This window comes from Esox lucius, chromosome 7 (assembly GCF_011004845.1).
Source record: "Esox lucius isolate fEsoLuc1 chromosome 7, fEsoLuc1.pri, whole genome shotgun sequence".
NCBI lineage: Eukaryota > Metazoa > Chordata > Actinopteri > Esociformes > Esocidae > Esox > Esox lucius.
Window position 1 is genome coordinate 34,622,649 of NC_047575.1, and position 14,630 is coordinate 34,637,278.

The following is a 14,630-nucleotide window of genomic DNA, read 5'->3' on the forward strand; positions in this document are numbered from 1 at the left end:
AATCCTCCTAGACATAATCACTAAGAGAGAAAACCGGGCATTTTAGCCTTCTACTTACTGGAGTCAAGTAATGAAACGTAATCTGTAGTCCAAGTCAGTTCCATCAGAAGTCACCCAAGAAGTCACCCAAATTGCCCTGATCAAAAGTTGACATACCCTGGAATGTTTGGCCTTGTTATAGACACACAAGGTGACACACACAGGTGAAAATTACAATTAAAGGTTAATTTCCCACATCTGTGGCTTTTTAAATTGCAATTAGTCTCTGTGCATAGTCAATGAGTTTGTTAGATCTCACGTGGATGTACCGAGCAGGCTAGATACTGAGCCATGGGGAGCAGAAAAAACTGTCAAAAGATCTGCATAACAAGTTAATGGAACTTTATATAGATATAAAAGGATATAAAAAGATATTCTAAAGCCTTGCAAATGCCAGTCAGTACTGTTCAATCACTTAAGAAGTGTAAAATTCAGGGATCTCTTGATACCAAGCCAAGGTCAGGTAGACCAAGGAAGATTTCAGCCAAAACTGCCAAAATTGTTCAGGATACAAAGGAAAACCCACAGGTAACCTCAGGAGAAATACAGGCTGCTCTGGAAAAAGGTGTGGTTCTTACAAGGAGCACAATACAATGATACATAAATGAGCTGCATTGTTGAGTTGCCAGAAAGAAGCCGTTACTGTGCCAATGCCACAAAAAAGCCCAGTTATAATATGCCTGACAACACCTTCACACGCCTTACAGCTAATGGCACGCTGTCATTTGGAGTGACGAGACCAAAATTTGGTTTGGAGAGGAATCAACAAGGCCTATAGTGAACAGAATACCATCCCCACTGTGAAGCAAGGTGGTGGCTCACTGATGTTTTGGGAGTGTGTGAGCTCAATAGCATCGAGCCACTCTGGGGAGATCTCAAACGTGTGGTTCATAAAAGATGAACAAAGACTTTGCATGACCTGGAGACATTATGCCAAGACGAATGGGCAGCTATACCACCTGCAAGAATTCGGGGCCTCATAGACAACTATTACAAAAGACTACACACTGTCATTGATGCAAAAGGGGCAATACACGGTATTAAGAACTAAGGGTATGCAGACTTTTAAACAGGGGTCAGTTAATTATTTTCTTTGTTGCCGTGTTTTTTTCTGTGATTGTGTCATTCTGTTATAACCTACAGTTGAATGGGAGTGTTTTGCCTGCTCACTCATGTTTTCTTTACAAATGTACATTCTCCAAGGGAATGCAAACTTTTGAGAACAACTTTAGTTTTGTCCTCCATATACATATCTTTTAATATGCCATCCGTACAAGGGTGTAGGAGCATGGGGGGACATTTCTAAAACAGATAAATGGGTTCCCCCCCACAAAAATAAGAACATTCTGCAAACATTTTAAATGTGCCCCATCCCACATATGAAACTCACTCCTATGCCCTTGCATCCATTTGACATCGCAGTGAAATATATAACGATCTTTGTATCACAACTAAGGATGATGAAGTTAGGATTAAATATCTATCATATAAGTTCAAATATTTAGAAGGATTTTTCTCTGGAGTGTAGACCTACTTAAGCGGCCTTATCATTACGTGTTGAACATATAAGCAATTAGAATCTTTTTTATTATGTGGAACAACAGAACTCATTACATTAAGAAACGTCCTAATTAATACTTAGGAAAAGTGTGGTCTACATTGGATTTTCGCAATTTGAATAAAACTTAACATTAATTGTATCAAGTGGTTTTTGAAAAACTCACAGACATTGTTATGACAAGCAAATTACATCCAGCGGTAACCATTGGATTGTCATTTTCTACCTGAACTGCATAGTCCTTTTTAAATGAATCTTGGTATTGGTTTAAATTACATTTGAAAAGATCGGTGACTGCTTTGTCTTAACATGTCTGTTTGAACCAAAAAAAAATAATAAGAAAAGTCAGACTTGTAGTATGATTTTTATTTGAGAAATTTATATTATATGGTCAAGTGTCTGCCAAACTGGGGGAAATGGCCGTTACCAAAAATGTAATAGCATATAGGGTATTTAACAGACTCTCTACCCTCCTCAGTAATACCAAAATATGACTGGGTAGAAAATTCTAAAGACATGTAAGCATTGTAACATTGCTGAAAAATATGTACCCAATAACTGCCACAATGACGTAGTCATCCTTATGAATGTGATATAACCTAGCTTAAAAGTTGAATTGAGAGCAAACTATGGCGTGTCCAAATAACAGCTAAATGTTTGTCCCAGTGTCCCTTTAAAAGGTCAGTCTCATTGCCCCTTAGCAACATCCTTTTTGTTCTTCCTATTTTTCTTTGCACCTACTGAGGAACCAGTCTGTTTCTCAGTGGTGGTTGGCACTAGAACCTCCATGTCCCTGTCTTTCATTTTCCTCTTCCTTTTCCGCTTCCTCTTCGCTCCTCCTAAGGTTCTGGTCTGTTCCTCATCTGGGCTGGCTTTGTCAGTCACATCCAAATCTTTAGTGGTGTTACCAGGCTCCTGAACTTCCTCATCTCCATTTTCTGTGATGTTGGCCTCTTCAGCTTCAGCCTTTTCCTCACTGGCAGAAGGATTAAATAAACTCATCTCAGCGACCGGATTGCTACAAGGAAGGTGAGCATTAAAAATGTTAAGTTGTTAAAACCTCATGCAGCAAACTGTGTAATCTAAACCTTTTGTCTACAAATTGCAGTTTTCCTTATTGAGAGTTTGAATGTGATTAAATAGGAATGTCTGACTGATACCCACAGTGTTTGGGTGGATTGTTCGTTTAGACTCTGTGCTGTGTGTCGCTCCAGCAGTGCCACAAAGAATCCATGGGTGAGGGTTTTAGTGGTGCTGGCTCGTAGACAGTGTGTGAGGGGAGACAGGCCACGCTCAGGCCACTGCTGGAGCAGTGGAACCAACCTGCAAAAACAAAAAAAGCCTCAGGTTAATGTCAGTAAAAAAAAAGAATACTTTCAATTTTTATGATCTCTTCAATATTTGGGAACATTTCTGGTACCCACCTAAAGCTAGGATTCTGCTGGAGGCAGGCGGCCACCACTTGCTCATTCTCCTCGGAGTGGATAGAGCATGTTGAGTAAACCAGGCGCTGCAGGCTGGGGAAACGCAGGGCGTGATTGAGACAGCGCAGCTGGAACGCCGCCAGAGCCTTCAGACGACGACTGTCCTTCTCCTTCTGGGAGGACGACACCTCGTCCCTCAGACACACCATCCCTGAGACAGACAAACACACATCTATAGTTTCAACATTTAAAAGAAGTTAGATGTACAAATTACACATACACATCCTTTATATTTTAGTCCTTAAAAAGTCCCTCCAGGATATTTAAATTTTTTCGTAATTTCTGCATCCAAAAACTCTCTGAAATTCTGTTATACATTCAGCAGTTTCTTTTGTATGATTTTAATTTAACTTACATTTTCAGTTTTAGGAGGAGTTTAAGTACAATGAATAATACAAAACAATGACTAACTTTTGTAAATTTTTGAATTCTTGAGGGACTGCTTGTGGTCATTGAGCTGCGTCTCTTGGAAAGGTTTGACCACATTTCTTGGAAAAGTGGTCAAACCTTTGGCCAGATCTCTCACATTACTGAAAAATAAATGGTGCCTTCATAAAAAATGTTTTATTGTTGTTCCGTCAGACCACAGGACAGTTTTCCATTTGGACATGGACACAATTTTCATAATTATGGCTCTTATACACCCCCACAATCGATTTGAAACAACGAAGATGCAATTGAAGTGCAGATTTTCAGCTTTATTTCAAGGGGTTGAACAAAAATATCATACGAAATGTTTAGGAATTGCAACCATTTTCATACAAAGCCCCTGTATTTCAAAGGCTCAAATGTAATTGGATAAATTAGCACAGTCATGAATACAATTGTCATTTTTTATACTTTGTCGAGAATCTGGAACACATGGATAACACCAAACGCTGGGTTTCCTCCTTTGTGATGCTTTGCCAGGCCTTTACTGCAGCTGTATTCAAATGTTGTTTGTTCGTGGGTCTTTCTTCCTTAAGTTGTCTTCAGCAAGTGAAATACATGCTCGATCATGTTGAAATCAGGTGATTGACTTTGCCATTACAGAATATTCCACTTCTTTGCCTTAAAAATACTCCTAGGTTATTTTTTCAGTATGTTTTGGGTCATTGTCCATCTGTAAAGTGAAGCGCCATCCAATCTACTTTGCTGAATTTGGCTAACTGAGCAGACAATATATCCCTATACACAGAATTTATGTCTGCTTCTGTCAGTGTGATGGCATTGGCACTAGCCATGCATGCCAATGCCATCACACTGCCTCCACCATTCTTTACAGATGTGGTATGCTTCGGATCATGAGCCATTCCGAGCCATTCCAAGCCTTCACCATACTTTCTTCTTCCTGTCATTCTGGTACAGGTTGATCTTAGTTAGAATGTCCCAAACTGTTGATGTGGTCACTACTAAATGTTCCTCCCATCTCTCTGATGGAGTTTTTATTTATTTATTATAATAAATGATACATTGGAATAAAACGAACAATATATATTGAAACCCCTGAGGCGTCCGAAGTGACTTACTGGAAGGCACTACAGTATTACTTATTATTTTTGCAGCCTAAGTATGGCCTGTTTCACTTGCATTGAGAGCTCCTTTGTCTGCATGTAGTGGGTTCACAGCAACAGCTTCAAAATGCAAATGCCACACCTGCAATCAACTCCAGACATTTCACCTGCTTAATTGATGAAAAAGAGGGGACTACATATTAAAGAGCTGTAATTCCTTAAACCATTCCTCAAATTTGGATTTGAATAATGTACCCTCAAATTTAAGCTGTGAAACTGCACTTACTAATTGTAATTTGAATGTCTTTTGGTAAACAGACAAAATAACAAAACTTGTCCGTGTCCAATTATTTCCAGACCTAACTGTATATGGTTTCTTCTTTGCATGGCTGAGTTTTAACTTGCATTTGTTCATGCAGCGACTTACTGTGATCACAGACGGTTGTTTTCACAAACGCCTCGGAACCCATGCAGTGATTTCACCTACAGAATCATGTCTGTTTTTAATCCAGTGCTGCCTGAAGGCATGAAGATCACAGCCATCCAATATTGGTTTTCGGCTTTGTTCCTTGCGTACAGAGATATCTCAGAATTCTCTAAATCTTTTAATGATATTATGTACCGTAGATGATGAGATCCCCAAACTCGATACAATTTTACATTGAGAAACCTTCTTAAAATTGTTGGACTATTTGCCTGATCCTCTCTGGGATGCTCTTTTTTTTATATCCAATCATGTTACTGACCTGTTGTCAGTTAAAATAATTAGTTGTGATTATAATAATAACATTTTTTTTTTTTTTGCATTACACAACTTTTCCTGTCTTTTGCTGACCCTGTCCTGGTTATTTTGAAACATGTTGCTGGCATCAAATTCAAAGTGGGCATTTCTTTTTCAACACTTAATATGTCGTCTTTATACAGTTTTCTATTAAATATAGGGTTTAAATAATTTGAATATCATTGTGTTATTTCTATTACCATTTTACACAGCTTTGCAAATTTTGTGTAAACAGGGTTAAACACCCCATATTGACAAAACATTATTTTTTTTTTTAGAAATGTGCCAATTTATTGAAAATTAAAAACAAAAATGTACATAAGTATGCAGACCCTTTATTTAGTACATTGTACTCTGCTTTTGGCAGTGATCACAGCTTTGAGTCGTCTTAGGTATGTCTCTACAAGCTTTGTACAACTGTATTTGGGCAATTTCTACCATTCTTCTTTCGAAATTCTCTCAAGACCTGTCAGACTGAATGGCGAGCATCGGTGAACTGCTATCTTCAGGTCTCCCCACACGTTTTCAATTGGGTTCAAACCCGGGCTTTGGCCGGGCCACTAATACATTCACAGACGAAGCCACTCCTGCACTGACTTGACTGTCCGCTTCTCGGTCATTGTCGTGCTGAAAGATTAATCTTCACCACAGTTTGATGTCCTGTGTGATCCGGATCAGGTTTTCTTCATGGACCTCTCTGTTCATCCTTTTCTCAATTCTGACCAGTCTTCCAGTCGCAGCTGGAGTGAAGCATCTTCACAGCATTATGCTCCCAGCCCCATGCCTCACTGCAGGGATGGATGGGTCCCATCAGACCATAATATATTTTTCCTAATGCTCTCAGAGTACTTCATGCGTCATGTCATATACCTTTTACTAAGGAGTGGCTTCAGTCTAGCCACTCTACCACTGACTTATGGACCGCTGCAGAGTAGGTTGTTCCTCTGGCAGGTCCCCCCAACTCTGCAGAGAAACTCAGAATCTCTGTTAGTATGGCCAAGGGATTCTTAGCCACCTCCCTGACCAAGGCCCTTCTTGCCTGGTTACTTAGTTTGGAAGGATAGCCAGCAGAGCAAGTGTCTTGGTGTTTCCAAACGTATTCCCTTTCAAAATGATTAAGCCCACTGTGCTTCTGGAAACGATCAATACTTGGGCTCCAATCAAGTTCTAGAGACATCAAGGATGAGCAAAACATTTTACATATTGCAGCCATTTCAATTATTCTTTGAGAAGGTACTTTTGAGTTACAGCTTCTTTCTTGCCAACTTCCAATACATTCCATTTTTATGCAGATCTGTTGATATGACGGATCGCTGATCAATTACTCAAGTCCCAGCCACTGAACTCTGTAGATCCTTCAAATAGATTTTTGCATTTGTGACTTCTCACATCTCATCTGAGTGTTGAGTTTAGGGACAGCCTTACCTTGGTAGTGCGATTCAGCTCCCAATTCACAATTCAACTGTGCCAACTGCGATATCAAAATGTGTATAATATTATTTTGCTAATTTATTAGTTTTCTAATCTATGCATTTGTATTCTGTAGAATGCTTTTTGGTCTTAAAGGATTCACAGTCTGAGCAATGGTCTTTCCACCCTGGGGTTTTCTCAAGACAGTGTGACAGCAACTTTAATGGTTCACAAGTGGAGGTCAATGGTAATGTGACTATGTCCGTGAAAGGGCAATTTCATCGGTCAACTGGAAGTTTCCACAGCACTGGGTTTGAAAACGTATAAAAGCAGTTTGTAAATAATACATTTTGAGTATCAGTGTTTTAAAATATCAAATATAAAACAAAATGTATGTACCATTTGTAATTCAGTAATATTAGAAAATTGTACAGGGGTTTCAATACTTTTGCAAGGCACTGTATTTTATTTTTCAACTACATGTATTCTTACCTGATCCGCTGCAGGATGGATCCAGTAGAATGTACTTCACATCTTTATACTGCAGCGCATCCGGTTCCACCTTTAGGAAGTCCTGATTGGCCAGCTGCTGACATGTAACTCCCGCACGAAGGAGGAGTGTGGACATGGTTGCCAGACGCTTGGCATCAAGGTCAAAAGCAAACAACCTCCTTCAACACAGGCAAGAAAGATGAGGTTGGGGTCAAAGGTATTAGGTGAGACTAGTAGACTTTTCAATGAGCTTTGAAAATGGAAGAATTTCAAGAGATATAATTTAATAGAAAACAAAAAAAGTCACTCTACAGTCATTTTTTAAATATACAGTATCTCACAAAAATTTGTACACTCCTCACATTTTCGCAAATATCTGATTATATCTTTTCATGTGACAACACTGAAGAAATGACCCTTTGCTACAATTGTTTGGTTTAGTGAGTGTACAGCTTGTATAACAGTGTACATTTGCTGTCACCTCAAAATAACTCAACACACAGCCATCAATGTCCAAACAGCTGGCAACAAAAGTGGGTACACCCCTAAGTGAAAATGTCCAAATTGGGCCCAAAGTGTCAATATTTTGTGTGGCCACCATTATTTTCCAGCACTGCCTTAACACTCTTGGGCATGGAGTTCAGTATTATACAGTATTTACCCATGTAGCTCACTCAGTAAGAGCAAGGTGCTTATGACACCAGGCTTTCGTATTTGATTCCCACTGGACGAGATAAAAAAGAAAGTGCATTCACTACTAGAAATTGCTCTGCTAAATTACTTAAATGTTCAGTGTATTTACAATTCAGACAATTTGGAGTTGGATAATTGTTTGCATTATGATTTACAAGACATTACTACATTCTATGTAAGACACCAATTATATTACATAAGGAATATTTAAATAATGTTACTATATAAGTTGGCCATACTCTCTAATAATTACTCTGACTATAGGATACTAGGAAAAAAGATTTTTATCCTGTCCAACAATGTTATGAATTACAAAGAAGACAATAACCAAAAAATACAATAAATGGATGTAAAATGTACTGGTTACTGAGATCAAACAGTAGGCAAGTTCAGCCTCATAGTACCAATTTGCTTAAAGGTTTAGACCCACAGAGAGTAGCTGTTGCATGTAAAATAGCTAATGTCAATCTTAATAAACTAAACAGCTATTTAGTTCTTCAACATGTGGCAACTACTAGAATTCAGGGATTTTTAAAAAATATTTTTACCAGAAAACTACAACGAGCCACAACCCTGATTCCAAAAATGTTGGATGCTGTGTAAAATGCTAATAAAAACAGAATGCAATTACGTGCATATCATTTAATCCCTATATTTAATAGAAAATAGTACCAAGACAACATAGCAAATGTTGAAACTCAGAAATTGTTGTTACACCTTTTGGAAAAAGATATGCCCATTTTTTATTTGATTCCTGCAACATGCTTCAAAAAAGTTGGCACAGTGGCATGTTTGTATTACACAACTTTTCCAGTCTTTTGTTGCAGGCATCAATTTCAAAGTGGGCATACATTTTTCAAGGAACAATAACATTTCTACGTTTCAACATTTGATATGTTGTCTTTGTACTATTTTCCATTGAATATAGGGATTAAATTGTACATCTTTGCATTCTGTTTCTATTTCCATTTTACACAGTGTCCCAACTTTTTGGGAAACACTGTTGTAAATGGAATAGATGTCCTTTTCTGATTAAAATCATTGTTTAGAGTTCAGAATTAAATCAAAGGTCATCAACTATGTCAACTATTATTTTTATTAGTTAGCTACTTCTGAATGTTACACATTGTTTTTTATGTTATTTTAAGTAGGGGCTCCATTTCAAACCAAACCTATTTCAAGGTTATCTTTCTAGAAATAAAGCATTTAATCCAAGATATCCATGCAAGTTAACCCATCAGGTCTTAATACAGTGGCTGTAGATTTGCACAAAATCCTGTTCTGATCTATCAACGTATCTGTGTTTTTTTAGATTTCAGCTAACCTGTCAATGGGAATCCAAATAAAAAAATAATTGGATTCTCACTAGTGAGAGAGAAAACATGACTTGGTTGCTGAAAAATATACTGTCTACTCCCATAACATGAGTTCGAAATAGTACTGGGGAATTGGGATGATTATAAGGCCAGTTAATCACAAAAGTGTTTACAAAGACCACCACTGGACTTAACATCACCTAATTATTTCCTACCAGTCACAAATGACTGAGAGAAAGTATATTGCTGATCTACTGAGCATGGTATTTAGTCCAATATTAGTCTTAATATTGGCCCTCCATAGTTTTATTTCAGTCAAGCTTTACCCTTTGTTTTTCATGATGGCAGCAAGGTGGCTGGTTTTGTTTCCCGGTGCTGCACAGGCATCCAGGACGTGGCTGCCTGCAGGAGGGTTTAAGAGGTACGCAGGGAGACAGCTGGCCTGTTGGGAATTTAAAGAAACACAATGGTCCTGTCAGAGTACCTTCAAAGAAAGCAGTTGAGATGCATTCTATCAGAACAGACGTGACACGATACCTCCTCAGGCTGCACAGAGGCAAAGAAAACAAAGGAAAAACCAGTTACAGACCTTATGAAACCTTGATGAAATTCAACTTGTTGAGAATTTCTCAAGATGATATGACATAGTGTAAGATGTTTTGGATGTTACATTGCCTGTGACTGGCACCAACTTCTCTTTACATGATGGTGAAACATGCAACTTTCAGGATACTTCCATGTAGTCTGTAATAATTTCTTCTTAACAAAAACTGGGGTCAGCTCTGGGGGGAAGAAACAAACGCTGCAGGCTTTGTCGAAAAGCCAAAACCAGCCTCCTACTCTGAAATGGGTACAGTTCCTGCATTTCAAATGTTAAATTAACTCAAACATACAGACTTTAAGGATAATTACAAAAGCGCTTTTAACTGGTTAGTTGAAACTTAATGTAATTTGTTTCCGAGCCAGCAATACAGGGCCTGGAGGGAATTCCTAGTTGACAACACAGAGTACCCCATATCCCCAAAAAGTGGGAAATAGAAAATGAAGAGAATTACAAAAGACAAGGACTTGAATAGTGGATGTTTGAAACATGGGAGTTTGGAAGAACAATAAGACACCCGACTCATTGTTTGGTTTATTTAATAAGAATGTATTTTCAATATATTTAGGCTCCAGACTGAGCTGGGCTTTATTTTATCATTGGGAGTGTGCAATGAATAAACATAATTATTTTGAAAACTCAAGAAACTCACGTTTTCACCGGTAACACAGTTCCTGTTCTTTTAGGCACCTGTTGGTCTGATCTCATTAGGTTAACCTTCGCACAGAAATGCACATGAACAATTCTCACCTTGTCTTGTAAAATAATGTGGCCAGCCTTGTACAGATAGTGGTCATGGAAGTCTGTCTTTGCTGAGAAAACCAGCAGGTCTGAAAGGTGCAGGTCACCAACAAAGGATTTGCCGTTCAGTTTCAGGTCATCAAGCCTGGAGATCAGATACATACTCTTTGTTGTTCATTTCCCTCATGTTAACCTCAATCACTATAATCAACAGATGCTTTGTCTAAAACAAACAAGAAGCCCATGACTGACCTGTAGGCTTTACCCAGGTAGGAGAAGCCCTCTCTCTTGAAGTAATCGACAGTGTCCTCCACTGTGGTCTTTAACGTGTTAACACGCACATATCTCGGGAGCTGGTCGCCTAAGGACCAGAATACGTTAAACACTTTCATGAAAACTGGCAATATTGTCAGTGCAACATGATTGATTATAAATGTTAACAGTCGCATTCCTGGGACAATTCAACAATTCATGTTTTCTAACTGGAGTGTAAAGGACCAATCAATCTAACCTTCACACTGCTGGAGATTAGAGGGGAGCAGGTCCAGGTTGCAGCTGACCTTCTGCTTGATCTTCATGCGGGCCAGGGCAGCCTGCAGTCTGGATCGATGCTTCAACATCAGTGTCTTCCAAGCGCCACCACACTTCAGCCCCTTACCGATGACAAGGTCATACACCAGGACCTGTGATCGGCAGGACCAAACAAGTCTTTTAGCATTTTTTTAACCCTACTGCGTGTGAATCTCACAGGGTGTGATTTAAAGATTTAAAAAATGAACTATGGCACGCAATTAGTCTTCAATTAAGATAAAAACAATTATCATGGACGAAATGGACTGGGTGTTTTGTAAAAAAAAAAAAAAAGCTTGGGGAAGAGAATCAGCACAATTTCACATTACCTTGGCTAGATTCATTTTTATCTTAGTATGTTTGAGGAGCTTGGTGGACTCAATGATCTCTTGTAGGATGGATGAAAACTTCTGTGTCTCACACACCAGGGCAAAGAGCTGCTTAATATTCTGGTGAAATAAAAAGATAATAACACAGAGTCATACAAACAACTGATGTAAATGAAAAAGTATATCTATACAGGGAAGAGGATTTGCTGATAGGCATGAAAACCAAGTTGTTGCTGTGCATGACGTTACCGAAATTTTTTAACTAGCTAGCTAGCAATCTAATACCTGAAATTTACTCTCGTAAACCAAAGTCTTTACAGCAGCCTGCTTCGTCTCCACTTTCTCGAGAATCTCAGCAGCTTTGTTGTACAAAGCCATTTTAACAAAAGTAGTTCACAATATTCTGTAACTGTATTTATTCATTCACAGATAACGTGTTATCAAAATGTGACTGCGGCTCCTAGATCTCCACTACACCCACGTTTTCGCAGGTCTACCATAGATATGGATAGAGTACTGCAGTGGAAGAAACGCCGTTTCACCATTGACATTTTTCTCTTAGGGATTTTAATGGTTGACTAGAAAAAACGTGTGTTACCGCCCCCTACTGAGCTGGATGTAGAAAAAATATATTGTTACTAAAAAAGTATTTTCTCTTTAACTACCTAACCAACACTGACACAAATAATGAAATAAATCGTTTTACACAGGATCAGGACTGAGAGGGCGACTGTAAAATGCTTGGGAGAACTACTGTCACCTCCTGTTTCACATCCCCTTACTGAATGTGCGTAGGGTGATGTTCCTTGTCAAAAAACGATAGCTCAGACAAACTTTCAACACTTTCTCTGTTCACCATGCATGTTAATTGGCAAACACCAACCTGCAATATATCTTCTCAAGTAGCTTGCTTCCACTTCTCTCAGCGCACCCAAACTTAACAAAGGCCTTATTCCAAATTGCAAAGCACTTCACTTCGTAAGTCAATATTCTCTTTAATTCCACTGCTCTCTTCTGTTCTTTTGAGAAACTAAAATAAGACCACTTCTGGTTACTTGAGGAACTGCTACACAATCTTTAAATCCTCATATACTGTAGACCTTGCAAATACACCAAGTAATCCATGTAGATCTTATTCCAAATAATTTTTACCATCTCGAAACACAGTATTTTCATCTAATTCAATCATTGTCACATTTATTTTGTCCCATTCTTTGATACTACAGTTTTTCAATCATTGTCTTATTACTCAATACACTTTCACCTTCAAACTTCTGTCTCCCCCATTTTGACATTGAAGGCTTTCCTAATTAATACTGTCAACATTGTTTGATCCTGATAACCAACATTGGATTGGGCCCTGTCAAGGCTTCTGGAAATTCATATATTTCCCCATAAACATTTTGAAAGCACTCCTAGTTTCAATTAGCTCAGAATCAGTTGCTTTATCTGAATCAATTACATGTTTGTGAGGTTGAACTTTTCAGATGTAAGGAGATATTGGATGGATGATCTTGGATGGAAGATTTTGGATGGAAGATTTTGGATGTGAATGTTGTTTCCGCTTTACAAAAATCATATTTATCCATATATCTCATTATTACTGGTCCCCCACAGAGATCTTAGTATCTATTCAACATAATGTGCAAGTACTATAATAAACAATATTGTCTAAATGTGTATAACATTTGACTTTCGAAACAGGATCTTTGTGTGAGGCTTACATGAAACACAAATAGTTGAGGTTTACATGGTAATAAAAATGCTGAGCAAGGGTAAGCAAATCACACGCCTTATTTGAAGTTAATCTAAAATTCCTAATGGGACAAATGAATGGTTTCATGCTAAACAAGCCACTTTCAACCACTTTCAGGCTTAGGTTTTTTCAATAAGATATATTTGCAGAGCACAAGTTGAGGGTGTTACTGAATATAAACTTATGCCCACTGAATATAAAGTTACGCCCACTAATGTTAGCCATTGTTTGTTTGGGGGCATCCTAGTTTGACGTAGGTTTGACGTGTAAAGTAACGTTCAAACTTTATCTCAGTGTCTGTGTGCTTTCATTCGATATCTTTTGTCAAGATATAACACCAGGTTAAAGTGGTTCAAGCATAGATACAGAAAACAAAAGTGTATTTGCTTTGACTACTTGTTGAAAAATCGCTCTAGTCTGATTATACTTGTATCACTTATGTTAAAGTACTTTTTTACTTCCAAGACCATTTGCAGAGACTGAAATACCATTGAATTGTATTTTCTTTCAGGATTAAAATTGTTTGAGAATATACAACTGAAATGTATTAATTTAAAGACTGGAGTGCCTCTAAAAATAGTTTGAAATGTTTTGATTACAGTCAAGAATGAGACATTTGTGGTTTAGAAAGCTGAGTGTAGTTATAATACAGATACATGCAGGCATACTGTTCTGAAAGGCTTTTGCAGAGACCTGTCGGTTCTGCTGTGTAAATCTGACTCGTTTTCATGCAAATCATTGTGATCTTATTGCTTTGACTTGCTTTGTTCAATTTAACAGCAATGTTCTAGAAAGTTTAAATTGGTAATTGAAGTTGAATTCTCCATAGCCTGTTGCAGAAAGGTGGCAAGTTTCAGTTTGCACCACGTAGATGTCAGGGCAATCTGTTTACAGAAATATACTTTTTTCCGGGGGTGCCTGGCACAAGAACATTTTACAATTATTGGGTAATGACATGGTTATGGACTTAAAACATTGTTGGGAGGAATATAAAAGTGTTACATGTCTAAGGATTGATTATCTGAGGTCTAATTTATCCTGAAAGATGATTCAATGCCATTAATTACTAGTAGGACAGGTCCAAAAGAGCACAACATATATTCTTAGTCAATTAATGTAGTCCAAAAGATCAGTGCATGATAAACGCACGTACTTAAAAAACAAACAAAAAAACACCAGACCAATGGCAAACGTCAATAGGCGTAACTTTATGTTCAGGAACCCCTCATATTAAGTAACGCCACCGACTTGCGCTCTGCAAATAGCCGCGGTTATGTGGGGATTATGACGCGTTGACTATCACCCTCTCAGCGTCCTATCCTTCTCTATGGGATGGGAAATGCAGGCTACTTTACGGCCTGCTGAGA

The 14,630-nt window shown here is 38.2% G+C and overlaps 1 protein-coding gene across 2 annotated transcripts; it reads right to left on the reverse strand.

The window, feature by feature from the left end:
• Positions 1-1,948: 1,948 nt before the first annotated feature.
• Positions 1,949-12,008, reverse strand: nsun5 (NOP2/Sun RNA methyltransferase 5). 2 transcript variants are annotated; one of them, XM_010893575.4, is made up of 10 exons: positions 11,793-12,008; positions 11,508-11,627; positions 11,120-11,291; positions 10,861-10,969; positions 10,618-10,753; positions 9,593-9,708; positions 7,258-7,436; positions 3,022-3,232; positions 2,762-2,920; positions 1,949-2,573 (listed from the first exon to the last, which is right to left on the reverse strand). In XM_010893575.4, exons 1-10 carry the CDS (start codon positions 11,883-11,885, stop codon positions 2,285-2,287), a joined length of 1,584 nt encoding a protein of 527 aa, XP_010891877.1. In that variant the 5' UTR covers positions 11,886-12,008; the 3' UTR covers positions 1,949-2,284. The 2 variants fall into 2 exon arrangements, with proteins under 2 accessions (XP_010891877.1, XP_010891876.1); XM_010893574.3 differs by having other exon boundaries at positions 1,949-2,615; positions 11,793-12,007.
• Positions 12,009-14,630: the final 2,622 nt, after the last annotated feature.